Here is a 26,531-nt window from a genome sequence, read left to right as displayed (position 1 = left end):
CCTGTTTCCACACACCACACTTTTGAAAGGTGTCAGGGTAGACCCCTGGGTTTGATAATATCGGTCATGTGTGGTATGCCAGATTATGTGCTCACAATTATTATTATTAATTTCCTCCCCCTTGGCCACCCTCCCCTGTAGACGGAGTATATTCCCCGCCCCCTGACTTTGGACTTGGCTGAGCCTGGTTCGGGCTCCTTGGGCGTGAATGCGTGAGATGGGCTGCCCCTGCTACAGGCCCCCTAGCCCTCTCTGTCCTGCCCTCTGCCACAAGAGGAGCACGTCCCTGGGGGTGTCTCCATCCTCAGACCGGGTCTCGAATGGGAGAACATGCCATGCGGACCCACAGTCCCGAAGGAGAAGGGTGTGGAGCTGCCCATAGCCGGGAGCAGAGCCCGGACCACAGCCAGCCGGTCCGCAGCCCTCGAGTAAATATTTGTTGTTGCAAACCTAACCTGGGGGAAGTTGACCCACACTCTCTTCTAAGCGCCACACCCAACATTCTGCAAAGAGCAGGCCCTGGCTTTTTAGCAACCAAGGTATGTTTGCAAATGAAACAATGTTTCTAAGTTAATTGTGGAAACAAATAACACCCGTTCTTGTGACCAGCCGTTGGAGAAACCCTACCCGAGGAATGTTTGCCCAGATCTGTGCAAACAGAGTCACAGGGAAATATCCAAAGTCTAGAAAAACCTACTCACCAGCAGCTTCCCCAGGCATGTCCCAATGTCACCGGCAATGCCGTTTCTTTGCTGCAGTATCAGCCATAAACTGGGAACGGGGAGGGATTGGATGCACCAGTCTCAAGTATTTTTTTTTATGTACTGCAATTTTAAAAAGATTTTTTCAAAAAATTTTTAAAATCTTTTTTTAAAAAGATTTTTTAAAACTTTGAAATAGTTGGATTCACAAGGATTTGCAAAATCGTCCAGAGGCTTGCCCAGTGCCATGCGCCAGACGGCCCTGGGGCAGCCGTCTGCTAGGCGGAGAGTTTTTAGAATCGGGAAATCAATGCGGGCGGAACATCACCGGCTCCGCGGCAGGCTGTATCTGGATGTAATGATTTTTATATGCACAGTGTGTGTGTCAGCGCAGCTCCGGCTCACCTGTAGACTTGTGCGTCCATCACCACGATTAGGATAGAGAATGTTCCGTCCGCTTTCCAGAGCCACACCCTCCCCCAACCCCGGTCCCAGCAGCCACGGGTGCGTTCTGCCCCACTCTCAACACTTCTGTTCGTGGTACGTTAAGTAAAGGGGGCAATGCCGTAGGTAGCCTTTGAGACGGGTGTGGGTCTTCTCTCCCCGCACCCAACATAATCCCCTTGCGACCGTCCCACTCTGCTCTTCCTGACTGTGGCGCGGTTTCCCACTGTTGCGACCGAGGGCAGGCTGTTTGCCCCCCCACCTGCGGAAGCACAGGTGATGGTTCCTAGCTTGGAGCCGTTGTTCATGCAACTGCGGTGAACCTATACAATCAGGCTGGTGTGTGACTATGCTCTCCTTTCTCTAGGATAGATCTGCAGGACTGTGATGCTAGTTTTTGTTTTTGTTTTTTTTTTTTTTTTTTTTAAGATTTTTATTTATTTATTTGAGAGAGAGAAAGAGGACATGAGAGGGGAAGGCGGAGGGAGAAGCAGACCCCCTGCTGAGCAGGGAGCCCGATGCAGGACTCGATGCCGGGACTCCAGGATCACGACCTGAGCTTAAGGCAGACGCCCAACTAGCTGAGCCACCCAGGCGCCCCAGACGCTGGGTTTTATAGTAAATGTCCAACTTCACACGAGATGGCCAAACTCTTTCTCAGACAGAAACAGAACCCTTGTTCTGTTCTTGCTGGGGAGGTGGCATGCTGGGCTCAGCATGGCCCCAGGGTTCTGCTCTAAGTTCTGATGCGGTTGTACCTGGGTCTTGTGCAACTGAAAAACTTACTCTTTTTGCATAATTTCCGGAGTCTTGCTTCCATGAGAAATTGCATCTGTCACCTTTGTGTACCAAAGAGAATTCTCATCTCCCTTTCATCAACACCCGCGTTTCAGTGTATTAGAAATTCACCCACAGGCTGGCAAATTTTCAGGAATTTATATTGCATACAATACCAGCTACTTCGGATCAGAAAGTAACAACTGCAAATTGAAACTGAGATCAAACTGAGGAAACACACCTGAATAAAAAAAAATTATGCCAATAAATAGACTTTTACTACCTCAGTTCTAAGACTAAACTTCTATTAAATTATTCAGAAGAGGATAAAAGTTCCATTACACAATTACAGATGAGTTATCATTATGACTAAATATTCTAAAATACTTTTAATTTTATATCAGTATATATCAGTATATGTATATCAGTCACAACATGTTTTTAGTTAGGGAACTACTTATTTTTTATGATCAAGAAATATATTCTAATGTTTGAATTCATATTTTGAGGAACACTATTTTTTTAAAAAACTGAAGGAAAAAAAAACCAGAATAGATCTCATGATGGATACTCAAAGCAGACACATCGTGATTCAATGTTCAACACCTAATATAGTTAATCCATTTATTGGTAAGTCATCAATACAACGTATGATTTACACGTTGCTTTTCATTACTTCTTTTGTTACCATGCAACATAACAGGCCAAAGATATAAGCTTTTTGTAAGTGGGAGTTTGAAAAAAAAAATAGAGTATTCTTTTGGTAAATACATTTGCATTTGAAGATCAAACCTTTAGGGAATGCCTGGGTGGCTCAGTTGGTTAAACTTCAGCTCAGGTCATTGTCCCAGGGTCCTGGCATCAAATCCCCAGTTAGGCTCCCTGCTCCGCGGCGAGTCTGTTCCTCCCTCTCCTACTCACTCTCAAAAATCTTTAGACAAATTGAAACTTTATGTTCAGCTTTTGAGAATAACTAACTAAAACTCATGAATAAAAAATGAGAAATAATTTTATTCCTTTATTAGATATTAACATCAAACTGTTCTTAAGTGTTTAACTTATTTCCTTATTTTAAAAGATTTTATTTATTTGTTCCACAGAGAGAGACACAGCAAGAGAGGGAACAAAAGCAGGGGGAGAGGGGGAGAGAGAAGCAGTTTTCCCACCTAGCAGGGAGCCTGATGTGGGACTCGATCCCATGACCCAAGCTGAAGGCAGACGCTTAATGACTGAGCCACCCAGGGCCCCGTGTTTAGCATATTTAATGAAGGAAAGATCTTGCTCCTGCTGAAACTACTTGGTACAGGCTCTGAGTGCATGCCCATGGGGAGGAAGGAAACATATGCTGGCAGGAGGGGTCTGGGGGACCTCCTTGAGTGGGGGCCACAGGAAAAGTCATGCACCTGATGTAGGAGGTGTTGTTTGGGGGTCCCGACGCACATCCAGGCTGGGAAAGGCTGGGAAAGCAGGGATCTGGGGCTCCAGCACCAGGGCTGTGACAACTAAGGAGCAGCCTGGGGTTCAGTCACAAGCTGGGTGAGGTCCCCCAACACAGAGCTGCAGAATGAGACAGACAGGGCAGGCAGAGGAGAAGGGAGGGAAGAAGAAAGTGACAGAGAAGGTGTCAGCATCCCGGCCCCAGACGGGAGCTGGGACAGAACAGGAGCCCAGTACCTGTTTGCAGTCCGCGGAACGAAGGCATGAACCCACGAGGCTCTCGGGGCAGCCTGGTCAAGTCCCTTCCTCTGCGGACCCCGCTTGCCTCTGTGAACCGGCAGTAGCAGCGTGGGGCAGGCGGGCGTGACAGGCCGCTGGTGTCCGCTGGAGGGCGGAAGGCGCTCAGCGGGCTGCGGGGGACCGCGTCTGGCCCCTTCTGCGATCGCTGGAGAGCGCGCGGGATGAACCGGGAAGGAGAGGGCGCGCGGGGGACAAGGGGTCCCGTGCCCAGAGCAGCGCACCGCACCGACGCGCTGGGAAGCCTGGGGTGACCAGGGAGTGCAGTGCCTGCAGCGCCGAGGGCGCGGGGAGCAGTCTTGGTCTCTGCCAGAGATCCCTCCGGCTGCGGGAGGTGGGGCGGGAGCAGCAGGGGGAAAGGAGGGAGGGGCTGGGGGGACTTTCCGAATGGGACCTCGGCAGGTGCGTCTGCGGACGGGGGCGCTCGCCAAAGCCCGACAAAGAACGGCCGATCACCCCCTGGTCCGCATCCCCGGGCGCGCCTCTGTCCAGGGTGGCGCAGAGAAGGCTCGGAGCGCCGGGACGTGCCAGGGCCCAGGACGCTCCTGGAGAGCAGGGTCCGAGGGGCTGGAGTCCGCAGGCGCCTCCCACCGCCGCAGGGTGGCAGAGATGGGGGCAGGCGCGCCCCAGCGACCCTGCAGGATGGCCCCGCCCCGTGGCCGCGGGGAGGCCACACGGGGTGGAGGCGGAGTTGGCACTGCCCCCCCAATCCGCGCGGACTGCCGCCCCTTCTTAAGCGCGCGGAGCCTCTCACGGCCCCTCACTCGCCTCTCCCGTCGGTCTCCCTCCCGCGCTATGGCCTCCGCGCTGAGCTATGTCTCCAAGTTCAAGTCCTTCCTGATCTTGTTCCTCACCCCAATACTGCTGCTGCCACTCGTCATTCTGATGCCCGCCAAGGTCAGTTGCATCTCCGCGGACCCGGGGCGCCCACCCAGGATCCCTGAGCTGGAGCGCCTAGTGGCCCACACTCCAGAGCTCTGGGTGCCAGATGGGAGGTGGTGCCAGCGAAGCATTTCCAGGGGCGCAGAGACGGGGGGCTCACCGAACTTGGGGTTCACAGATCCCAGGGCACCCGGTGAGCACTGGAACCCAGAAGTTAGCACCGATCTTGGCCACACAGCCCATCCACAGGCTCAGTCCTGACTCCAATCTCTTCCAACTGGACCACTGTCTCCCTCCCTCTGCCCCAAATGTCACCTGTGCCCGCAGTGAGGATGGGCTCCTGTCTTTCCCTCAAGCTCCCTCCTGGCTCTCCCTTTAGCAAGCGAGGACTTAGCTGTGGGTCGCTTCCCAGGTCAGTCAAGGACTCATACAGAAAGATCATCTCCTAAGGGGGTCCCGAGGGCTGTCCCTTACACTCCCTGGCCCCCTCCGGAGCCTCAGTTTCCCCATCCATGATCTACATTTCTTCCCAGCTCCCAAGCCCTGGAAGGCACAGCGGAGTTCAAATCCTCTCTCAGCTGAAAGGCAGACCGAGTTGGCCTTCTCAGGCCGCGGCCTGCAGGGGCCAGGCAGGAGGCAGACGCATTCCCAGGCTTGCGCCTTGGGTGGCACGACCCAGGAAGGCAGGGGAAGCCGCGTCCCTCACCCGGCTGCCCAGCGCTCCCGGGAGGGAGGCAGAGGATGAATGGCCTTGGCCGCAAGGCGGGGGCGGGGCCGGGAGCCCAGGCCCCGGCTGGCCAGGCTGGGCTAGGCCAGGCTCCCGTTTGGCAGAGGCCCGAGCCCTTTGAAGCCTTTTGTGGCTGCTGGCTGCTCCTTCCTCCTTCCCTCTTTCAGCGCCTTCTCTCTGAGCCCAGACAGGAAGCCTCCGGCACCACCCCCCCACCCGGCAGGTTTGGGAAACAGAGGAGCTCTTGAGGGGACGCTCTGCGGGCAGTCCTGTGGGAGGGGGAGCTGGGCGGGGGCGGGGGTGTCAGGAAGCCCACCTGCGTGAGAACCGTGCTTCCCCCATTCACCCTCCACCCTGCGTTTTCTGGGCCTTGGTGTTCTCATCTGTGCAATGGGCAAGGGAGTGTGGCTCCCACTCTTGACGACTCTGGGTGCCAGAAGTGATAATGCCAGCTCCTAGGATGGGAAAGGGAGGCTGGGAGGGCCCTGTGGAGCCAGGGACAGCAGGTCTAGCTGTGGGCCCCCTCCCCGCTGCCGTCCCAGCATGGAGCAGCCCTGTTTCCCTGCGGAAAGGGACGGTCTCAGACAGGAGAGCTGGTCTGAGTTCTCCTGGCAGGGAGCAGTGTTGCCTGGGATCACGATGGTGGCTTGGCGGACCTTCCTGCGTGGCCGGGACCCCACTCCCGCCCTCACACATGCACCCCTCTACATACCCGTGCACATGCATGCAGGTGGGTCCTGAGCCAGGACCCTCACCTCAGGGTGTGTGTGCGGGTAAGAAACCTGCCCTGGGAGTGAGGAGCAGGCCAGGGACGGAGAGACGGAGTTGGGGGACGGGGAGTCGTTCAGTGGTGGCCATCAGGTGCTTCCCTCTGGGCGGCTGCACCCCTGTGTCTTGTGTTCTCGGCTCTGTGCCTTTTGTTGGGGTCACTACCAAAGATCTCCCGCCTACACCCCCACGGCCAGCTGCACCGTTGTGCGAGGAAACCCGGAGGTACCCGGCATGAGGCAGGGCTTCCAGGAAGCCAGCGGGCTCTTGGCAGCATGGGCGGCACTGACCAACGGACCCAGGGGGCAGCGGCTCCCGGTGTGGCCACCCCTGCTGGGGCGCCCCCCATCCCCCTCCCCTCCCACCTCTCCTCTTACCGCACCTTGCTCCCTGGCTGGCTTTGTCCCTGTTTCACTTAACCTGCCTTTTCTCTGGGTCTTTTCTTTAAAAGATCACTCTTTGCTAAGATAGACAATGCATTCACCGTATTGCTTATTTTATTAAAATATTTAAAAATCCTCATTTTCAAGGTCTGTGAAGCATAGAGTAAAAATGAAAACGCCCGCAAATGCCCTAACTCACACCCACACACAGATAGGCTCCCTCAGCCACATTTTCTCGAAGGACCGTGTCCTGGACACTTGCTTATTAATAATTACATAAATAATGAGCCACGGTTTTATTCGGTTGTGCACTGAAGGTATAGCTGTTGGGTGGTGCTAGATGCTGGATCCCCCCGTAAATCCCATGCCCGCCTCCCTCTCGGCCCTAAGCGCCCTTCCAGACACATTCCCAGCTGCCTACGTGGGGCGCCTCCAGGAACCTCGCCGTGAAAACTGGTGACACGGGCAACCATTTCTCAGTTTAGAGGGTGAAGGTCACCAAGCCCTTTCAGTACACGGTGTGTCAACGGGAGCTCTTGAGGGAGCAAGGCAGCAGGGGGCTGGGCGGAGAGTCGGGGGAGTAAAGTCTGGAGTTGCTTTGTATGGTCACAGCTGGAGAAGGTTGTCCTGGCGTGACTCATGGGGCAGGGGCCAGGGGGGCGGCACCCAGCCCTGCTCCGGCCGCTCCCTCCCCCTGCAGAACCATCAGTGATGGGATGTCAGGTGTGGACACGGGGCAGGTGCGCTGGGCGCTCCTGGGAGGCTGAAGCAGGGTTTCAGGCCGGTGCTGCGTGCCAGGACAGAGTGAAGCCGGCGCCACGGGTTCTCGCTGGTTGTTCAGTGTTGGGTGTTGTGCTGGGTGGGGGCCAGGCAGGGGCGGCCCTCAGGGTGGGAACTGCTGGGGGCACAGAGCCAGGCTGTGGGGGTGGGGAGGGGAAAGGAGCCCGAGGAGAAAAGCGGAGCCCACTGCTGGTGCTCCCTCCAGTTCAGGGGCTGCGTGCGCCAAAGCGTTTGTGATCGAGAACCCAGCCTCTGGCCCTCCCACAGGGTGTGGGAACTCAGGTGCCAGTGGGCGGGGGGGCTGGACAGGTCTGTGTGCACCCGCTCCTAGCAGAGGGTCTCCCAAGTCATCCTGAGGCATTTGGGGTTGGTCCTGAGGGCAACAGAGGCCTCAGGTCCTTCTGAACAGATCTGCAGATTGAAAGAGGGAAGCATGCGGTGCCGGACGTGGGGAGGTCAGATTGGGAGGTCCCAGGTGCGAGGTGTGGCGGGCGCAGTGGAGATGCGAGGGGAAGGTGCTGGAGAGTCGGAGGTAGGAGCTGTCGGTGTTGGCGGCTGATCTGGCCACGGGGCTGGGAGGAGGGAGAGGCCAGTCTGGGTGGGCACTGATGCTGCCATTGAACACGCTGGGGTTCTAGGGAGATGGGTGACACCATCCACGTCCCCAGAGGCAATGACTCAGGACCGAAGAATTTACACCACGAACCCAAAGTCCCACAGCTAGCAAGGGGCCAGCTGCGGGCTCACACGGGGACCGGGTCAGCCTCACGGCAAAGCCAAGGTCCCAGTATCTCCGTGGCCAAAGGGCAGGGAGAGGCAGCTTACCCAAGATTGAATGCCAACGGGAGAGCACCAGGCCTTTGTGAGCAGAGATGCTGATGGAAACACGCAGTACCATCCTCATCCTCTCCGCTCTCCCCATAACCCTGGAGACACGGGACCGGCGGTTTCTGAATGAGCTGGTTTGCAGGGACTCGGGGCAGCCTCTGGAGAAGGAAATGGGGTAGAAGCAGGAGCCGGAGCTTTGTGGAGACCCCTCAACATAGGTGAGCAGAGAAGCTGGGGGATCCCAGCCCCCAGGGACGGCAGAGAAGGCCACTAGCTCCCCTGCGGGACACCAGAGGGGAAGCAGAAGCTCCTGCCCAATCTGGAGTGTTTGCAGCTGTGAGGATGGTCAGGTGTTGTTAAAGATCGTGCAGATCTGCCTGGACTTAGACGGGCTGCGTCTCAGTAGATCCGCTGTGCACGAAACATGCCTGGCCCAGCGGGCCTCACGGCAGTGCCCAGGACCCTCACGTCAGCCTTAGTGGTGCCTAAGCCTCCACGCCGGGGGAGTCCTGACCGAGAGGGACAAAAGGAGGGCTGTGTGGATGCTGTTGGCCCAGAGGGTATGCAGCCGCCCAGCGCCACGGGGACACTGCGCCCACGCGGAGAGCCCAGGGAAAGATGCAAACTCAGCATCCTAAGCTTGACTCCTATGGGTGCATAACGGCTTCTGCTCCCGATAGGGTGGGAGAAGTGCCAGGGGGGCCATCGGAAGTGTGGGAGCTCGGGACTGATCTCTTCCCCCTCCTCTCCTGCTCTCTCTGGGGAGGCACAAGAGCTGGCTGAGCACCTCGGCAGGAAGGCAGGGGCAGGAGGCCCTTGTCTGTGGGTCCTGGAGCTCCTCGGGGTCTGAGCCACGGATGGTCCTTCTGATGTTGCCACTGCCCACGGCCATCCCCCCACCCCAGCACGCTGCGGTGGGAAGGGGGACGCCAGCCGGCGAGGTCTCAGGGCCGTCTCCTCAGTTTGTCAGGTGTGCCTATGTCATCATCCTCATGGCCGTCTACTGGTGCACCGAGGTCATCCCTCTGGCAGTCACCTCCCTCATGCCCGCCTTGCTCTTCCCGCTCTTAAAGATTCTGGACTCCAAGCAGGTGAGCAGCCCTGGGGGTCTTCCTGCATCCCCACCACGGGGCACCCTCCAAGCCCCTCTCAGAACTGCCTGGGCCGCGGGGAACCCGTCCGTCCGGCATGGACACAGATCACGTGACCTCCCCTCCCCACTCCAAGTGGCCCCTGGAGTCGGCACCAGATTTGGGGTCAGCACCTGGTCTGCGTCAGCATCTGGTTGGCGTACCCGTCTTGAGGACTGGGGGCCCAGGGCTGCCCTGACTGGCCCCGTGCTGCCCCCCAGGTGTGTGTCCAGTACATGAAGGACACAAACATGCTGTTCCTGGGTGGTCTCATCATGGCGGTGGCTGTGGAGCGCTGGAACCTGCACAAGAGGATAGCCCTGCGGACGCTCCTCTGGGTGGGGGCCAAGCCTGCACAGTGAGCACCCTTCTTGCTCTGGCCCCGGGCAGGGGCTGTGTGGCTCAGTCCCCATCACCCACAGGCCAGCCCTGGCCATGGGCTTTCCTGGGCGTGGCAGGCAGGTGGCCCCCTGGATGAGCATGTGACCGTCTTAGCTGGGTGACCAGAGGGGCGAGTGAGCAGCGGTGACTAAGGGCTCTTTGACTGCAGGGGAGACTCTGGAGGCAGGGCTGCGTGTTCCACAGGAAACAAGGCGGGCAGAGGCTGGATCAAGCCCTGCCTGAAACCCCTAGGGGTTTTGTGGGGAAAGCAGGAAAGGGGTGTCTCAGCAATTCAGCTCAGGAAACAGAAAGGTCATCCCCCCCAAAGCTGGTGTGTGTATACAATCTGCCCCCCCGCAAAGAAGCCATTGCCTCACCTTCCCCCACATCACTCATGGCTCTGCAAGACCTCCCCTGCCCACCACAGGCTGCTTCCAGCTAGCCCATGGAGTCGATTGGGGCCCAACCAGGGCCCCAAGCAGACGGAGCACTTTACCCAGATGGGGGGGTGCTGTCCCTGCCACCCTGTTCTGGAGCGGAGGAAGGGACAGGCTGAATAACCTGCTGGTGGCCACACGGGGATCAGACTGGGAGGTCTCAGCCTTGCCCCTCTCGCTGGGGACTCGGACTGCACCTTTCTTTGTGGGCAGTGTGCGCCCTCGGTGATGGCATGTCCCCAGCTGCTCCTTGGGAGGCAGCAGGGGGTGACTTCACCAAGGATTCCTCCCGGGATGGCCGTGTGCCAGGGTCTGTGCCGCCGGGCCGGGCCGGGAGCACACGCACGCTGTGGCCCTTCCAGTGGACCACGGCAGAGCCCCCGGGTGAAGGGCTTGTGACTCCCTGATCTGTTACACTCTGTGGCCTCAGACCACGAATGGTTTACAGGCGCGGACAAAGAACCATTTCGAGTTCTAGAGACTCAAGACCTCAGGGGCATCAGCGTTCTACTCCTCAGGGTCCTTGATGTCTCCTCTCCGTCAGGGTGGGCCTCGTTCTGGAGAGCCGCTCACATTTGGCTCCGAATCGAGGAGGGTCACACGTGCTGCTCTCTTCCTTCTGCCCTCGGCTCCTCTCATGACCTCAGCTCCAGCCGTCCTGGGGCGGGGTGGGGAGTTGTAGTTGAGCCCCCGGGGGCCATGAAGTGCTGTGTCACTCAGGCTTTCCTCCTGGCCTGGGTCCCAGCCTTTGATCTTATGGGTCCGTGAGGTGCAGTGCGCAGCCCTGGACCCCTTCCAGGCCGACCGGTGATCTTGGGCCCCTGTGGGCACAGAGACCATGGAGAAGAATCAGGCCCTTCCCCAGCTCATGGCTGAAGGAGGAAGCGGACGTGGAATCAGTTCCTCCCTCCGTTCGAGGGAGGGTGCAGGCGGGTGTGCTCAGCCCTAGCTGCCATGCACTGGGAGGGGGGCCACGGAGAAGGGGCTTGTGTCTGAAGGCCACGAGGAGTTCATGTCTCGTGGGTGATGGAGGTGGACCCTGGGGGAGATGAGATGTTACAAGTGAAGGGAGCATGTTTCTGAACAGTTTGTGGACCCCGTCTCCTGCCACAGGGAGGGGGCAAAGTGCGTGCCGGGAAGGGGGGGTCACCCCGGAGGGAAGTCCCGCTTCCCCAGGCCCCTTCCATGGCTCCCTGACCGCCCTGGGGACAGCTCTCCCTTGCCAGGTGGGAGCTCCTTACAGCTGTGCCTGGGTCTCCGTTCTCTCAGTGCCCAGTGGCCAGCCGGGGACATCAGTGATGTTTGTAGGGGTGAGGCGGGGCGGGGGCAAGGCCCCATGTTGTGCTCTCCTCCCCCACGACCCAGTCTTGAGCTGGTGCTGCCCCAGGCATCCCCGCAGGGGTCCCAGCCTCCCCTACCCCCCCCCCCCCCCCGTGGCTCCCTGGGGGCTGCGGGCAGAGGGGCTGGGACTGTCTGGAGTCCTCCCCGCCTCTCCTCTGCAGGCTGATGCTGGGCTTCATGGGCGCCACAGCCTTTCTGTCCATGTGGATCAGCAACACGGCCACCACAGCCATGATGGTGCCCATCGTGGAGGCCGTGCTGCAGCAGATGGAGTCCGCCGCCGCTGCCGCCGAAGCCAGCCGGGGAGCCCTGGAGCTGGCAGACAAGGGCAAGGCGGGCACGCTGCCAGGTGGGTCCCCAGCCCGCAAGGCGGGCACCCACGCGGGCGGCTGTCCTGTCCGCTGCCTTAAACAGGAGAATGCTCAGGAAATGCTGCTTCTGTAAGTTTTAGGAATGTGACTATTGCATAAAAGTCAGAGCTCGGGTCGAGCTTACAGCAAGACCCCCTGCGTGGTTTTTGCCAACGGCTGGAACCGGAGCTGTCACCGGATTGATCGTTGGGGACCCTCCAGTGAGGGTGCCCCTCACCCCTTCCATGCCTGCTCCCGTTCAGGGCGCCCTCTGCTCGCCACTCCCACAGGGGTCGAGGGGGCCCCATGTTGGCATCCCGACGAGACCCCGAGCTCAGGGAGGTCAGAGAGTGCCTCTTTACTCCCCGCCACGTTCACACCCCATCCCTGGGGCTGCGCTCAGCACGGAGACGCGGTGGGCTGGGGACCGTGCAGCCCAGCAGGCCAGGTCCAGAGTCTCCTGGAACAGCTCATCTGACTTGGGGGTGCCTCAGCCAGACACCGAGGGCGCCAGGAGGGGGACAGGACTTGCCGGGGGAGAGAGCCTGTGAGGGGGATCTGGACCCCTACCCCTGGCCCCCGGTGGAGGGACCAGCGGGAACGGGGACAGGGTGACGGGAGGGGAGGGCGTGGGTCTGCATGGCTGGATGTGTGGGGAGCCTGGCGGGCCAGAGAAGGAGGTGGGCGCACAGCGTGGGGGCTGGGGGCTGACCCGCGGGGCTCCCGGCAGACTGGCCTGTCCCAGCCTCAGGTTGGGGCAGGGTCGGGAGCTGGAGCGCGGGGCCCGCACTGCCTCATCCCACAGTGTGCCCCCCACAGGGAGCCAAGTGACCTTCGAGGGCCCCCCTGAGGGCCGGGGGTCTGACGGCGACAGGAGGAGCTTGTGCAAGGCCATGACTCTGTGCGTGTGCTACGCGGCCAGCATCGGGGGCACCGCCACGCTGACAGGCACGGGACCCAACGTGGTGCTTCTGGGACAGATGCACGAGTGAGTCGTGGGCATGCCTTCAGGGGACGTGAGGAGGGCCCGGGGCGGGGGCACCCCCATCTTTCCCTCCTGCTGCGGGCCTGCACCTGCCCAGGACCCCACAAACTGCTGGCCTTCTGCCGCAGTGGGGGGCGAGGGCAAGTCCTGCCTTGCTTCGCCGACACTCACCCCGAGAGAGAATGTGCACCCAGCACGGAGCTGACGTCCTGGGAGATGAACGTGTGGAGCTGCACGCTGGTCCTGTGAACAGTGCTGCCCTATGGTGTCAGCGAAGGGCTAGGGGTCAGGTTACATGTTGCCTCCGCGTGCCCTTGGGGGCCCCAGGTGGATCACAGGGCCTGTCTGTGCCTTCCCTGAACCACAGAGGGACACAGACCGTGGGCAGGCGGTGCTGGGATCACAGGGAGGCCAGCCCCGTCCGTGGATAGCAGCTGATGCGGGGTCCTGGGCAGGCGGCATGAGGGTTCCCACGCAGAGGGGAGCCCTGGACCAGGCAGGCGGGGCCGCTGGGCGGTGGGAAGAGCCCTGGACCAGGCAGGCGGGTCGTTGGGCGGTGGGAAGGAGCCCGGCCCGCAGACACTTGAGGTCTAACACGCAGGCGGTTTGGATCTTGAGAGCACTTGCTGTAATGATAGCCCACGGTTCTCCCTGACATCCGCCAGGGCAGCATGGGGAAGGCTGTGTCTGTTTTCATGCCTGCCGGCCAGGCCAAGGAACCTGCCCCTGGAGCTGGAGGGCAGGGCCTGCCGCGTGGGGACCCTCCACCAGCCCCAGAGAAGGGACCCCCACCCCATCCCGGCCCAGGGAGCTCTGGAAACTCCCTCTCTCCCACGCAGAGTGGGCTCTGAGGCGTCCGGGAGCCCTGAAGCTCTTGCTCCATTTCCGTGAGCACAAGGGGTGTTATTTTGGGATAGATGGGCCCTGACTCAGGCGGGGCCCCCAGTGGGGTCTGGCTCCGCAGGTGGGGCGGTCGGCCGCTCCCCAGGCCTGTCCTGAGTGTGGCTGGACCCCCGCCGTGGAGGAGGGACCAGCATCTCTCTCTTCACTCAGGCTGTTCCCCGCCAGCAAAGACCTGGTGAACTTCGCCTCTTGGTTCGGGTTTGCCTTCCCCAACATGCTGGTGATGCTGCTGCTGGCTTGGCTGTGGCTACAGTGCGTGTACATGAGGCTAAGGTGAGTGCGAGCGGCAGCCGGGCCCCCTCCCCCAACCCCTGCAGGGAGCCCCACCCTAGCCCTGGCCCCAGGCCACTCCTCCAGGCTCCTGCCACCCAGCTCCACCCGCTGTCCTTCTTATGTACATCCCTACCTTTCCGCCTTCCGACCATCGGGCTGCAGGGCCAGATCCGATGTGGGTCCCCCCGCAGGGAAACCGTGCCCCACTTTGTGACCCCAGCTCTGTTTGGGACGAGCTATTCACTCAGTCCCCGGGGCTTCCCTCTGGCCAGTGCTGGCGCCAGCCTTCCTGGGACCTGAGCTCCTCCAGCAGCTGTGGTGGTCCCTCTCTGTCCCTGCACCCAGCCTGGCTCCCGGCCCCTGGGGGGACGTGTGGGGGTGGGTCAAAGCAGCTACGGAGATGCTCATCCCCTTTGCAAACCCACACCCGGTGGCCTGTGCCCATCAGTCCCCTCACGGCCCCCGGCTCAGGACCTCATCTGGACCTAATTACCTGTGAAAATCTCACCTCCTGATGCCGTCACACTGGGGGGTCAGGGTTTCAACCTGTGACCATGGGGGACACAGTTTCATCCATAAAGGTCCCCTCTTGGGGAGACGGAGGCCTGCCGCCTTCGACTGCCCCGAGGCTCACTGAGCACCCTGCAGGGACCCAAGGCCACTGGGGTACGACCAGCCTCCGGGGGTCTCGCCATCAGGAGACCCAGCCGTGGCCTCTGGTGTGGCCCCTGCTGGCCTTCTGATGGGGGAGCCCGCCTGTGGCCACAGTCAACCGGCCACGCCAGCTCAGGGACCCTTGCTGACCCAACGCAGAGCATGGTCGGGGGGGCAGCCCCCAGGACGCCTGGAACAAGGGGAGAAGCGACGGATGCTCGTGGGCCCAGGACATGCCTGCCACATCCCGGCCCCGGTGACCCCTGCCGCCAGGCCTTGTAGAGGCAGCACCTGCCTCAGCGGTGGGGGGCGCCCTTTCTCTCGCACTCACTTGGGTCCCTCATCTGGGCAACATCAAGGTGGCTGCCTCCAGCCTCGTCCAGGAAACTACCTTCCTGAGCTCACAGATGGCCTCAGAGGCCATATCCGGCCACAGGATCACGGGCCCCTGAGGACTAATGGGACGTTACCGCAGGCCTGTACCCAGCTTTGCTAATGGGCTGGACCCCTGCCCTCCTGTGAAGTCTGCCCCAGGGTCCAAGAGGGACTGCCACGGGGCCAATTCTCTTGGCCTTCAGGCAGCCTGGGGCTGGACAATCCCGCTGGCCTGAACCCAGGGCACCAATGGCCTTGGTCTGCCCCTCCCCATGGCCAGGGCACCCTCAGCACCTGTCCACGGACCCCTCTTCCTCCCTATCCCTCGTGCCAGCACTCCCTGGAGGTCCTGCTGGGCGCCCCAGGCAGGCTGTGGGTGGCTGTGGCCTCTGGTTCCCAGGGAGCCCCCAAGAGCAGAGCCACCCGACACCTGTGCCCCTCTAACCACGAGCTCCCACCCTGCTTCTCCTTGGCCCTGGCCGCTTAGACCCGTCCTTGTTCTCTGTGTCCTCGTGAGCCCCCCCACAGCCCCCATGATGGGGCCTGGCATCTTAGCCCCGGGGCCCCGGTGGGACCAACCCTGGGTGAGGAAGACCCCTGCCAGAGCTGGCTCCAGAATTTTCCCCGTTCATCCCCCAAATGGCAGAAGCCGCTGGTTCCCAGGTGACCAGGCACCTGCCATGTCCCCCTTACCGGGGTGGCCCCAACTCTGCCTATTTCTGCCTCCTCCCACCCCTCCCACGGCCTCTTGGCATCCACTGCCCTGACATCCCATCCAGCCTGGCCGCCCACCTGTGCCCTCCGACCGCTGTGGAAGGCCCTGTCATTCGAGAGTCCCCTGGGCCATGCGCTGGGCACACATCGCAGAGCCTGCCCCCACCGGGTTCTGTGGGGCAAGGCTGGCAGGGGATGAAAGTAGGCCTGGGGCAGGGGCTCGCTCGAGGCTGCACCGTGTGCCTTCCGCCACGTCCTGCTGCCCAGCGTCTGGCCTTCCATCTGACCGGCTGGCCGGCCCTGAGCCACCCAGCCTGCCTCACGGGCTTCTCATCCCTGCATCTTTAGTTTCAAGAAGTCCTGGGGCTGCGGGCTGGAGAGCAGGAACCACGAGAAGGCCGCTTACGAGGTGCTGCGGGAGGAGTACAGGAAGCTGGGGCCCTTCTCCTTCGCCGAGGCCAACGTCCTGCTCTGCTTCGTCCTGCTGGTCGGCCTGTGGTTCTCCCGGGACCCGGGCTTCATGCCTGGTTGGGTGTCGCTGGCCTGGGAGGAGGGCGAGACGAAGTAAGTCACGGGCTCCCTCACCCCTGGTGAGTTCTGCCCCTCGATTTCTCCTCCCCAGCCCTCATGACAGGCCCGCAGATGGGTCCCTGTGGCCAGGCAGGGTGGCCCAGCTCTGATAGGGAGATTTGCTCAGCCAGGAGTTCTGGCTTTCAAACCTCTGCTCTGCCATCTGTCCTCCTTCTGAAGACGGATGGGGTCTCAGGGCCGGGGAAGCAAGAGGAGAGAGGGACAGCCAGGACGGTGGGAGCAGAGGGGCCGTTGGAGGGCTAGGAGGGGCCGAGGAGGCAGAAACAGGTGGATGTCAGGCTGGGCTTCTGCAGAGACCTGGCGGGGAGGGCGTGTGCACCTTCCCTCCAGGCCGAGCTGTCCTGTGGTCAGAAGGAAGCAAGGTTCCCGGACAGGCGGGCCGTGTGGGCGGGGCTTCCCGATGTTGCACATGTAGCCCAGGAAGGTCTGCTGGGGTTGGCAGCCAGGCCCTGGCAGGTGCCCTGGGGAGCACGGGATTCTAGGCCTTCTGATAAGGACCCGTCACCGTGCTCGCCCCAGGAGCCACATGGACCGAGAGGGCAGTGAGCTGCACGGGGTCACCCCGCCGGGGGCAGAGCCGGGCTGAGATGAGGCTGTCCTGGCTTCCAGCTGTGGTTCCGTCCGTGTGGCTCTCTTGCTGCTGGCCCTCGAGGCCCAGTCTGCGCACTCAGTGCGCCTGTGCACGCAGAGCGGGTTTGCTGGGTGGCAGCCCCGAAGTTGGCCGGGCACGTCCTGTGTGCTGTCCCCTATAGGTACGTGTCTGACGCCACCGTGGCCACTTTCGTGGCCACCTTGCTGTTTGTCGTGCCTTCGCAGAAGCCCCAGTTTAGCTTCCGAGGCCAGACCGAGGAGGGTAAGGCTCCGCCCCGCCTGACAGTCATCAGGGTGGGGCCCCGAGGGAGGGCACCGCCTGGGCGGAGAGGCCTGGCCGGAGGCTACTTGGGGGGGTGTGGGTGGGGGGTGTGGGGGTGTGGGGGGTGTGTGTGTGTTTGTCAGCCCCTCCCCAGGGACTGTCCTTTGCAAACCCTCTTCTCCTGTGCTCTTTATATGTCGGAAATCTTATCGATGTTACAACAGGAACAGAAGAATATTTCCAATTTCCCTCAAAGCCATCAGTGTATTTTGGTTTCTCCTTTCTGGTCTTTGCTAGGATGCGTGTGTATACATGGCTGTGATTCACACACACACACACACACACACACACACACACACACTCAGCTCGAATTCTGGTTTTCTGTCCTGCGGGTTTTTGTGTTTTTACGCTGGGAACATGTCTTGTTAAAGACACAGCCTCCGACTTTATTTTCTCTAATAACAGCATCGTTTCGAGGGGCTGTGCTGTTCTCCTCTTACGAAACATTGTGATTGTTTTTAATTTTTCACAATTAGAAATGAGTGTTTTCATGTATATAGCTTTTTCCTTCAGGGTGTTTCCTTGGGATAAATTTCCAGGAGCAATGTTGCCGTAAGAGTATATATGTCTTAACGGCTCTTAAGTGTGTCGCCGAATGGCTTTTCAGAAAGATTTTGCCAGTTTCTATGCCCGCAGGAGTGTGTGACATTTCTACCACATCTTCACCAGCAACGGGTATTGTGATTTTTGTGGGTTTTAGCTGATTTATGGATAGGAGAGTGTGCCATTGTGCTCATGGGCTGTGATTTCCCTTGAGTAGATCTCTTGTTTCCTAATGCAGCTCTGGGTTGTGTGTGTGTGTTTTATGGTTTCTCCTCAGAAAGGAAAGCTCCGTTTTACCCCCCTGCGCTGCTGACCTGGAAGGTGACCCAGGAGAAAGTGCCCTGGGGCATCGTATTGTTGCTGGGGGGCGGCTTTGCCCTGGCCAAAGGATGTGAGGTAAGCCTCCGCTGCAGGCTGCCTGGCCCTCTTGTGCCAGAGGATGTCGGGAACTCTGTCCCTCCACTCACACCCTGGCTCTGTGGGCACTGGCTCTACGTCTGTCTGCTCCAAAGAGCCGCAGGTGTCTTGAGGACAGGGACCCTCTTGACACCAAGGAGTGGATGGGTGGACGGATGGATGGATGGACGGACCTGCATAGAGAAAGTGCTCTGAGCAGTTGCAGCGGTGGGAGAATAAGTGGTCAGGGCATGCCAGCTAAGAGCGGCGGAGGACGCTGTGAGGTCTTCTCTGAGGTTTGGCAACAGTGACCCGTGTCTCTTCCCACCGTCTTGTTCTTCCCCTCGCTGAACTCTTTCATTGCACGGCTGACATTTAAGCATGTTTTCTCTCGGGCGCCTGCGGGGCTCAGTCGATTGAGTCTCTGCCTTAGGTTCGGGTCATGATCCCGGGGTCTTTGGATGGAGTCCTGCGTGGGGCCCCTGTTTGGTGGGGAGTCTGCTTCCACCTCTCCTTCTGTGATCTCTCTCATTCTCTCTCAAATAAATAAATAAAATATTTTTAAAAAAATAAGCACTTTTTCTCTATCTAAAAAAATTTTTCTTGGGGCACCTGGGTGGCTAAGTGGGTTAAGCCTCTGCCTTTGGCTCAGGTCATGATCCCAGGGTCCTGGGATCGAGCCCCATGTCGGGCTCTCTACTCAGTGGGGAGCCTGCTTCCCTCCCGTCTCTCTCTGCCTGCCTCTCTGCCTACTTGTGATCTCTCTCTCTCTCTCTGTCAAATAAATAAAATAAAATCTTTTAAAAAAATAAATAACATTTTCTCTATCTAGGTATAGAGCAGCACAGAAGGGGAGGGTCAGCTTTTGGGAGAAAACATCCCCAAATATAACTTTCTCACTTCCCTCCTTCCTCAATATAAAAGAAATGAGGTAGAGAGATGAGCCCCTTTGGTGCTGTATCCCACATCCATCCTGGTACCCATCCTTCCATTGGTGGATCCGTCATTCCACCCATCCTTCTATCTGTCCATCCATCTGACCCACCCTCCAACCATTTGTCTGTGTGCTTATCCATCCATTCACCCACCCAGAAGTCGAAGGTCAGAGACAGACGGGGCCCATCTTGTTTCTGCCGTTCCTTCAGCATCTAGAGGGGAGCCCAGTGACCAAGAGAGCATGAGTATCTCCTCGATGAATAAATCTGTCTGTCTGGTCACCTCTCCATCCAGTCGTCCGTCCGTCCATCGCCATTCACTCACTCACTCACCCGTTCACCGAGCATCCCTGTCATGTCTGTGTGACATCGGGCCTGGGAACGGCAGACGCGGTTGATCGTGCTCCCGCTCTGAGGCCTTTGCAGCCTGCAGAGCGGCCATATCTGAAAGAGCATGTCGGGAAGACGGACACCGGGGCGAGGACGGGGCGTAGGGTGCCTCCCTCAGGAGCCGCGGGGGACATGGCCAGTGTGGCTCGGAGAAGCGGCTGGTCTGAGAGCCAAGATAAGGGGGTGGGGGACTGTGCTCAGCGGGCAGCCACTGAAGGGTGGAGGCCAGTGACTCGGTCAGACCCGCACTGTTGGATCTCCTCCCTCGTGTGGAGTGGGGCCCAGGCAGGGAGGGGCTGAGCAAGGTCAAGTCCGTGTTCAGCACCTCCGTCTGACTCTGTCTCAGCACTGGGCTCCCCGAACCACGTGCTCCTTCCTCCAAATCCTCAGTTCCTGGCTCAGATCCCTTTCCCGAGCACCAAGAGCTACAGGGGCTGAGAGGTGCTGAGCCGCTCTGGGTGACCGGGGGCTGTGTGACGATCAGAGAAAGGGGGACAGGGCCCTCAGGGTGGCACCCAGCCCCCCGGGTTGGACAAGCAGGTGGGTGGGGAGCCCCGGGGAGTAGACCCTGGGTCAGAGAGGAGGAATTCAGGCCGGGGCATGTTGAGTGTGACTCTGGGCCAACATTCAGTTCGTGGACTGGCCGAGCTGGAAATAGCCCTAGGAGAGAGAGGCGAGGGATGGAGTCAGAAGTGCAGGAGAGGCTGAGCTCCCTGGGGAAGGACCAGGGTCGCTCCCAGCCCTCGGTGACTGCTCTCCCTGCTTCCCAGGCCTCAGGGCTGTCTGAGTGGATGGGGAAGCAGATGGAGCCCTTGCGCTCTGTGCCCCCCGCAGCCGTCACCTTGATCCTGTCCCTGCTCGTCGCCGTGTTCACTGAATGCACAAGCAACGTGGCCACCACAACCCTGTTCCTGCCCATCTTTGCCTCCATGGTAAGTGACCTGCCGGGGAGATGACCCTTAGCCGTCATGTCACGGGAAGCTGTCAACCTGTGACCATCTCCTGGGTCCCCAGAGGGACAGTGAGATGGGGGGGCCAGAGCCCAGCCACGCTTCGAGGTCCTTCTTTGTACCCCCCATGCTCACCAACGTGCAAGGCAAGAACCAGGCCCTCTAGGATCACGTGTAAATGTGGCTGATTATGTCTCAAGCTGAGGAGACAGGATCCGCAGCAAGGAGGGGTCTGGGGTATGTGGCTCGGGGCACGAAGGTGGGCAGCTGAGCAGGGCCGCTGCTGGCTGGAGCCCACCAGGAGGAAGTCCCGGGAAACAGGGTCTTGGGGATGGTGGGAGGCAGAGGACTTTCAGGGAAGATTTAGTAGCCCAGGGCGCTGGGCCCAGAGGAAGTGAGTGGTGCGGAGGGGACCCGAGGGCCAGGCTGGAGTTCTGTGCTTCGGGCAAGCGTGTGTCAGAGCTGGGGTGGAACTTCTCCTTCTGTCCCTCGCTGCCCGTGGTCCTGGCCTCAGGGTGATGCAGTAGGAGCCCGGGGCTGGGCTCGGAGGACCCAAGGGGCCCTCAAATGTGGCCCCTCAGTTCCCACCTGCGCTTGGGGCCACGGGAGTCCTCTGTGGGCAGCAGCACGAGCCTGGGAGAGGCCGTGGTTGCCGCTGTGGAGTCGGGAGCTAGACTCACAGACATCTCAGCTCAGCATCGAACCGGTAGGTGCTCACTCGGCCGCCCCACGTCCACGAGAGAGGAAGGAAAACCCAGCGGTTTTCCGGTCCCATTCTGAGTGAAGGGGAGAGTGGTGTGGTGCCCCCTCCCCAGCAGTGTGGCCTCCCCCGCACCCCGGGAAAGGCTGGGTGTGGTCCCGTCCAGCCCAGAGCTGGACCAATGGTGGTTTGCACCTGAGGGTGCACCCAGGCCCTTTGAAAACAGGCTCCTCTAGAACCAGAGTCCACGGTGGCCCCATGAGGCCCCGGAACTTCTCCTTGGCCTCCACCTGCAGGAGAGGGGCAGGTGGTGACCCCTGACCACAGCCGGGTCACAGGGGCCCATGGGAGACATACGCCATGCAGGGACAGGGCCAGGGCCAGGGCAAAAGGGGGGTCAGGAGTGAGACCGGGCCCTGCTGGTGCCTCTCAACCCCTCCCAGCGGGCATAAGCCTGGGTGTGGCCTTTCCCGAGACCTGTTTACCCACAGGACCCATAACCTGAAGCCGCTTCTGCCCTCGGACTGAGCAGTTTCATGTCTGGGGACGTAGCTCAGGGAGCTCATCAGAGGGGCTCATAGGCCTTTAAGACAGAGCAGCACATCCCAGACCCATTAGAAACACGGTGTCATAGCCGCGGGGGATGGGTGAGAGGAGACGGAGTCACATGTTGTGACACCGTCAAGCATCGGGGGAAGTCACGGTTTTGAAGGGTATTTAAAGTTGAAAACATCGTGCACACACGGATAATAAATGCCCATAACCCCAGAGGGTGCAGACCCTGACCCTCCAGCCTCCCCGCCTAGGGACGACTTCGATTATTAATTTCTCTTTCTTTAAGATTTTGTTTATTTATTTGACAGACAGAGATCACAAGCAGGCAGAGAGGCAGGCAGAGAGAGAGGGAGAAGCAGGCTCCCCACTGAGCAGAGAGCCGGATGTGGGGCTCAATCCCAGGACCCTGGGACCATGACCTGAGCTGAAGGCTTTAACCCACTGAGCCACCCGGGCATCCCCAATTATTAGTTTCTTAGGTATCTTTCTGATTGTATTACACACACCCTCACACACACACGCGCGCACACACACACGCACATTGTTTTTAGACAAACGGCATTGTTGTATCATCCCATTTTGCATCTTCACTCTGTTTTCCTCCAACCCCTCTCTGGCATCTTCCCATCTAGCAGGACAGTCACAGCCATGAGCCGATACTCATCTACAACCGCTTTATTGAACCACCGGCTTCCGAGGCGCCGGGCACATGGCTGGGTCTGTCTCCCGAGTGTTTTGCTGCTAGAATGTCCCATGTGTCTGTCCTTGTACGTGTGTACATCTGCACGATGGATTGTGAATTTTGATAGAAATCGGAACATAGCAATTACATCATTCACTCATTCAACAGATGCTTAATGAATGTCAGCTATGCACTAGGGGTTGTGAGATGTGGATGAATTTTAAGCTGCAGAGTAAAAACAGATGGATACCCAATTCCATATGCAAAACGATCCCCCGTGTGTGTAAGAACAATGTACATCCACAGGCAAGGAAATCCGGGCCTTCTAGGTCTGGGAAAGGATGGACAGACAGGCGCACACGTGGGCTGTGGGAACGGCCCAAGACTGAGCGGCCAGCGTGGTCTCCGGCACGTAGTGGGTTGCCAGGAGACAGATGCTGAATGAATGAGCAGGGTCAGAAAGGCCTCCCTGGAGGGCGCCTGGGTGGCTCAGTGGGTTAAGCCTCTGCCTTCGGCTCAGGTCATGGTCTCAGGGTCCTGGGATCGAGCCCCGCATCGGGCTCTCTGCTCATCGGGGAGCCTCCTTCCTTCTCTCTCTCTGCCTGCCTCTCTGCCTACTTGTGATCTCTGTCAAGTAAATAAATAAAATCTTTATAAAAAGAAAGAAAGAAAGAAAGGCCTCCCTGGGAGGCGGCTCCGAGTTCAGCCTTCAGAGTCCAGCATGATTATCATCCAGACCCGTGGCAAAGGGTAGAGGGGCCAGAGGGACAAAGGGCCTGGGGCTGGGAATGCACACAGGGTGTTTGGGGAACGCTTTTCAAGAAGAGGCCCTGGGAGCCTTTGCCCTGCCCATTTGTGACCCACAGTGCTGTGTTTCTCCCCAGTCCCGTTCCATTGGCCTCAACCCGCTCTATGTCATGCTGCCCTGCACGCTGAGCGCATCCTTTGCCTTCATGCTGCCTGTGGCCACCCCGCCCAACGCCATCGTGTTTGCCTACGGACACCTCAAGGTTTCGGACATGGTAATGCAGCCCTGCCATCGCTCCCATCCGCGGGGATGCTCCGTCGTGAGGGGCGGGTGCCCCCTTTACCAACGGCGCGTGCTGCCATGCGACATGCTGGTCCCATGGCCTTCGCTGGCCTTTATCGGCGTCTTCGCTCCTCTTTGGAAATGATCTCGAGTATCGTAGACTGTTCTGTCTCCCAGAGCTGAGAGCTGGGTTCTGGGAGCTCCCAAGCCCTCACCGAGCCCTTGGGAGGGGTGAGGGGGGCCGTCCCACAGGGCCAAGGAAGGGCTTTGCAAACTAGCAAGAACACATGACACCCATCGGGAGGGGCATGGGTGAGGTGCGGGAGCAGGGAGGGGGACTCAGAGACCACCACCCGGGAGCAGGTACCGCCTTGGGTGGGGACGGATGCAGACAGAGGAGGACCCCCCCCACCTTTGGCTGTGGCTGTGACAGGAGGGGGAGGCTGGAAGTGGAGGGTTAGTTACTGTAGAGCTTCTGCTGGGGGCCTCGGGCCACCTCCCTGGGGCTGTTTCCCGGTGCTCACCTGGGCAGGAGGACCCACCTGTCCCACCCATTTCCTGGAGGCTCTGAGCAGCCCCTGCCACCCCGCCTGGTTCTGTCTGGGGGTGGGGTGAGCGCGGAGCACAGCCCAAGGACAGGACCCCCTCCTCCGAGGGCTCTGGCTCCCAGTGTCCCGGTCACCTTTGTTCTGACCACCCGGCCCACCCAGTGGGTGCTGACGCTGACCTTGCTTTTCCTCAGGTGAAAACGGGACTCATGATGAACGTAATTGGAGTCCTCTGCGTGTTTCTGGCGGTGAACACCTGGGGACGGGTCATTTTTGACTTGGATCATTTCCCTGAATGGGCTAACGTGACCAACATCGAGACCTAGGGACAGACGCACAGCACGGCCCACCACCCCGCTCCGCCCTCCTGAGGACCCCCGAGCCTTCCAGCACACCTTGCAACAGAGCCCTGGGGTTCCCTCCCCAGAGTGACCCGGTGACGCCCACACCCCCACGGAGACCGCACCAAGGGTCGGTTCCTCCCCCAGGCCCAGGTTCAGAGCTGGGGATGGGCAGCTGCTGGGAGGACGTGGAGGGATTTGCCGGAGACTCGGGGGGTGTCTGTGTTTCCCGGGGGGCCCTGCCATCACTTCTGGGGCAGGTGGGCTCCTGAGGGGCCAGGACGCAGGCTGCCAGCTGGCCCCAAGCTGGGCTCTGGTGTCCACTCGCTCCGTCCAGGTCATCAAGGTGAAGATCAGATCCCAGCTTGGGAAGCGAGAGGTGGGCCTCCTGTAGCTGGCCTCGTGCTGTCTCCGGGCGGCTCTCCTGCTCCTGGAAAGGACGACCCCAGCCAGGGACACAATGTCTGGAATTCCAGAGCCTCCTGGAGTCATGGGGACACGGTGCCACCACCGAAGGACGAGGAATTTGGACTGAGAGCTTCTGGCCGCTGCCTGTAGCACGTAGCTGGCTGACCTGCTTCCCTCCCTCCCTCCCTCGGTCCCTCTCAGTGGACGTCTGGGCCCCTTCACCGTCCTTCCATGCACACCCTTTGTTGCCTGGGCCGACGGACACTCAGACCCCTTGGCTGGGGCCCTCTAGTGCACCTGTTCCTCCCTAGGGCTCAGCCTCTCCGGCCACCCCACATAGCTGGGGTCACACTCCAAGTCTGGGCAGCAATGGCTCCTTTGGGGCCACCAGTGGGTATCTGGGTCCTCTCCTACCTGCTGGCTCAGAGTAGACGCCGCTGATCCCTGCAGGGAGCAGGGGCCTGTCAGAGCATGTCCGGGCAGAGCACGGGCGTCCCTTGGCTGACTGGCCTCGGCAGCCAGGCCCGGTGACAGCGGAGCTCACGGAGAACAAGCCGTGCCGGTGGCCCCTGAGCAGACAGCACCTGTAGTGGCCCAGGCAAAGCTTGCCGAGTGGCCACGGGGACCCCCAACAGTGACATGACACACACCCACCCCCGCCTGCCAACCTCCTTTCCTTTGTGGAGGAGAAGCAGGCGCGAGAGCACATTAGGCTCCTCGTTGGCGTTGGTCAGGGCCAGGGAAGTCAGGAAGTCGGGAACTCAAGGAAACGCTCTCAAGGACCCGGGACGTCTCTGGCTCCCGGGGTGGGTGGTTCCCCACGGCCCCATGTGTCTTCCCCCAGGAGGGCCACCAGCTCTGGCTTTCCACGGGGGCAGGTGCCTGAGCAAACCCTGGCTCGCCGCCCACTCCTGTCCCTGGTGCTCCTGCTGGCTCTCTCCCTGGGTCCTTGCAGCGGCCTCGTGAAATGGGCCTGCGTGGTCCTCCGAGGACACGGAGGCTCCGAGGGGCTGAGTCTCATGTCCAGAGTCGCGCACCGAGTGAGCGGCTGCATGGCTCTAACCGGACCTTCCACCCTCCTGTCCGCTGCTCCTCAGCCGGCCGCTAAGGGCCTCGGTGCCCATGGGGCCTGCAGGGAACGGTCGGCCTGTCCACCCCAAGGCCTGCCCGCTCCAGGAACAGTGACGAACGAGCTGCCTCCTCAGAGGTGGGCTTGGGACTGCCGGGGGCGTCCAGCTGGAGAGAACGCAGTGGTGGCTGCCCGTCCCCTCCAAGGCCAGCCGGCTGGCCCTCTCCTCCTGTGCACGGCAGAGGGCGCCCCGAGGACCCGTGCTGGCTGCCGGTCCAGCACTGGGACGTTGGCTGACCCCGAGCGGGTCGCCGTGCGTGTGGTGGGAAAGGAAACGAGCGATCCGTGCGGCGAGTGGGCGCATACCTGGTGGTGGTGACTGAGGTCACCGAGGTGGCCTGTGTGGCGGGGCTGGGGAGGGGTGGGGCTTCCCCAGGCCGGCAGCGAGCTGGCTGGGGGCTTCCAGGGAGGAGACCCCCAGGCTGAGGACTGACCACAGGCTGTTGCCACACGACTTCTGACGCCGGAGCTGCTCTGACCTTCACAGCGGGTCAGGACGGTGTTGGGCTTCGATGACCGCAGCCTGAGCCACGCGGGCGTTCAACGTCGTTGGGACAGGGAGTCGGAGGGACACGGCCTCTGGGGCCACCGGGCTCCTGCGCACTCCATGCCTTCATGGCCACACGCTGGCCTTGTGCCACACACGTGTGGGCACCGCGGGCAGGAGGAAGGGGCGTGACGGGGCCCGCGGCGTCTTCCCCTTTCGTCGGGAGAGCACCTTCTCAGGAGGCCTGTGGTCGGCCCTCCGTGAGTCACCGGCCCCACTTGGGCGTTGACAAAGGGTAAACCGAGCATCAAGCATGGTCCGTGTATCACAAGACTGGTCAGGACTCGTCTCCTGGGCTCAGGGAAT

The 26,531-nt window shown here is 60.2% G+C and overlaps 1 protein-coding gene across 1 annotated transcript; it reads left to right on the top strand.

The window, feature by feature from the left end:
- Nucleotides 1-4,418: 4,418 nt before the first annotated feature.
- On the top strand, nucleotides 4,419-25,957 carry SLC13A5 (solute carrier family 13 member 5). Its single transcript, XM_047709134.1, has 12 exons — nucleotides 4,419-4,553; nucleotides 8,987-9,115; nucleotides 9,376-9,512; nucleotides 11,475-11,662; nucleotides 12,483-12,651; nucleotides 13,702-13,824; nucleotides 15,916-16,131; nucleotides 16,911-17,011; nucleotides 17,892-18,010; nucleotides 20,106-20,267; nucleotides 23,107-23,244; nucleotides 23,995-25,957. Exons 1-12 carry the CDS (start codon nucleotides 4,452-4,454, stop codon nucleotides 24,124-24,126), a joined length of 1,716 nt encoding a protein of 571 aa, XP_047565090.1. The 5' UTR covers nucleotides 4,419-4,451; the 3' UTR covers nucleotides 24,127-25,957.
- The last annotated feature ends 574 nt before the right edge of the window (nucleotides 25,958-26,531 follow it).

The sequence above is a fragment of the Lutra lutra genome, chromosome 16, assembly GCF_902655055.1.
Source record: "Lutra lutra chromosome 16, mLutLut1.2, whole genome shotgun sequence".
In the NCBI taxonomy this organism is placed as follows: domain Eukaryota; kingdom Metazoa; phylum Chordata; class Mammalia; order Carnivora; family Mustelidae; genus Lutra; species Lutra lutra.
The sequence above is the reverse complement of the archived record's forward strand: the minus strand, read 5'-3'. Positions and strand labels throughout refer to the sequence as shown.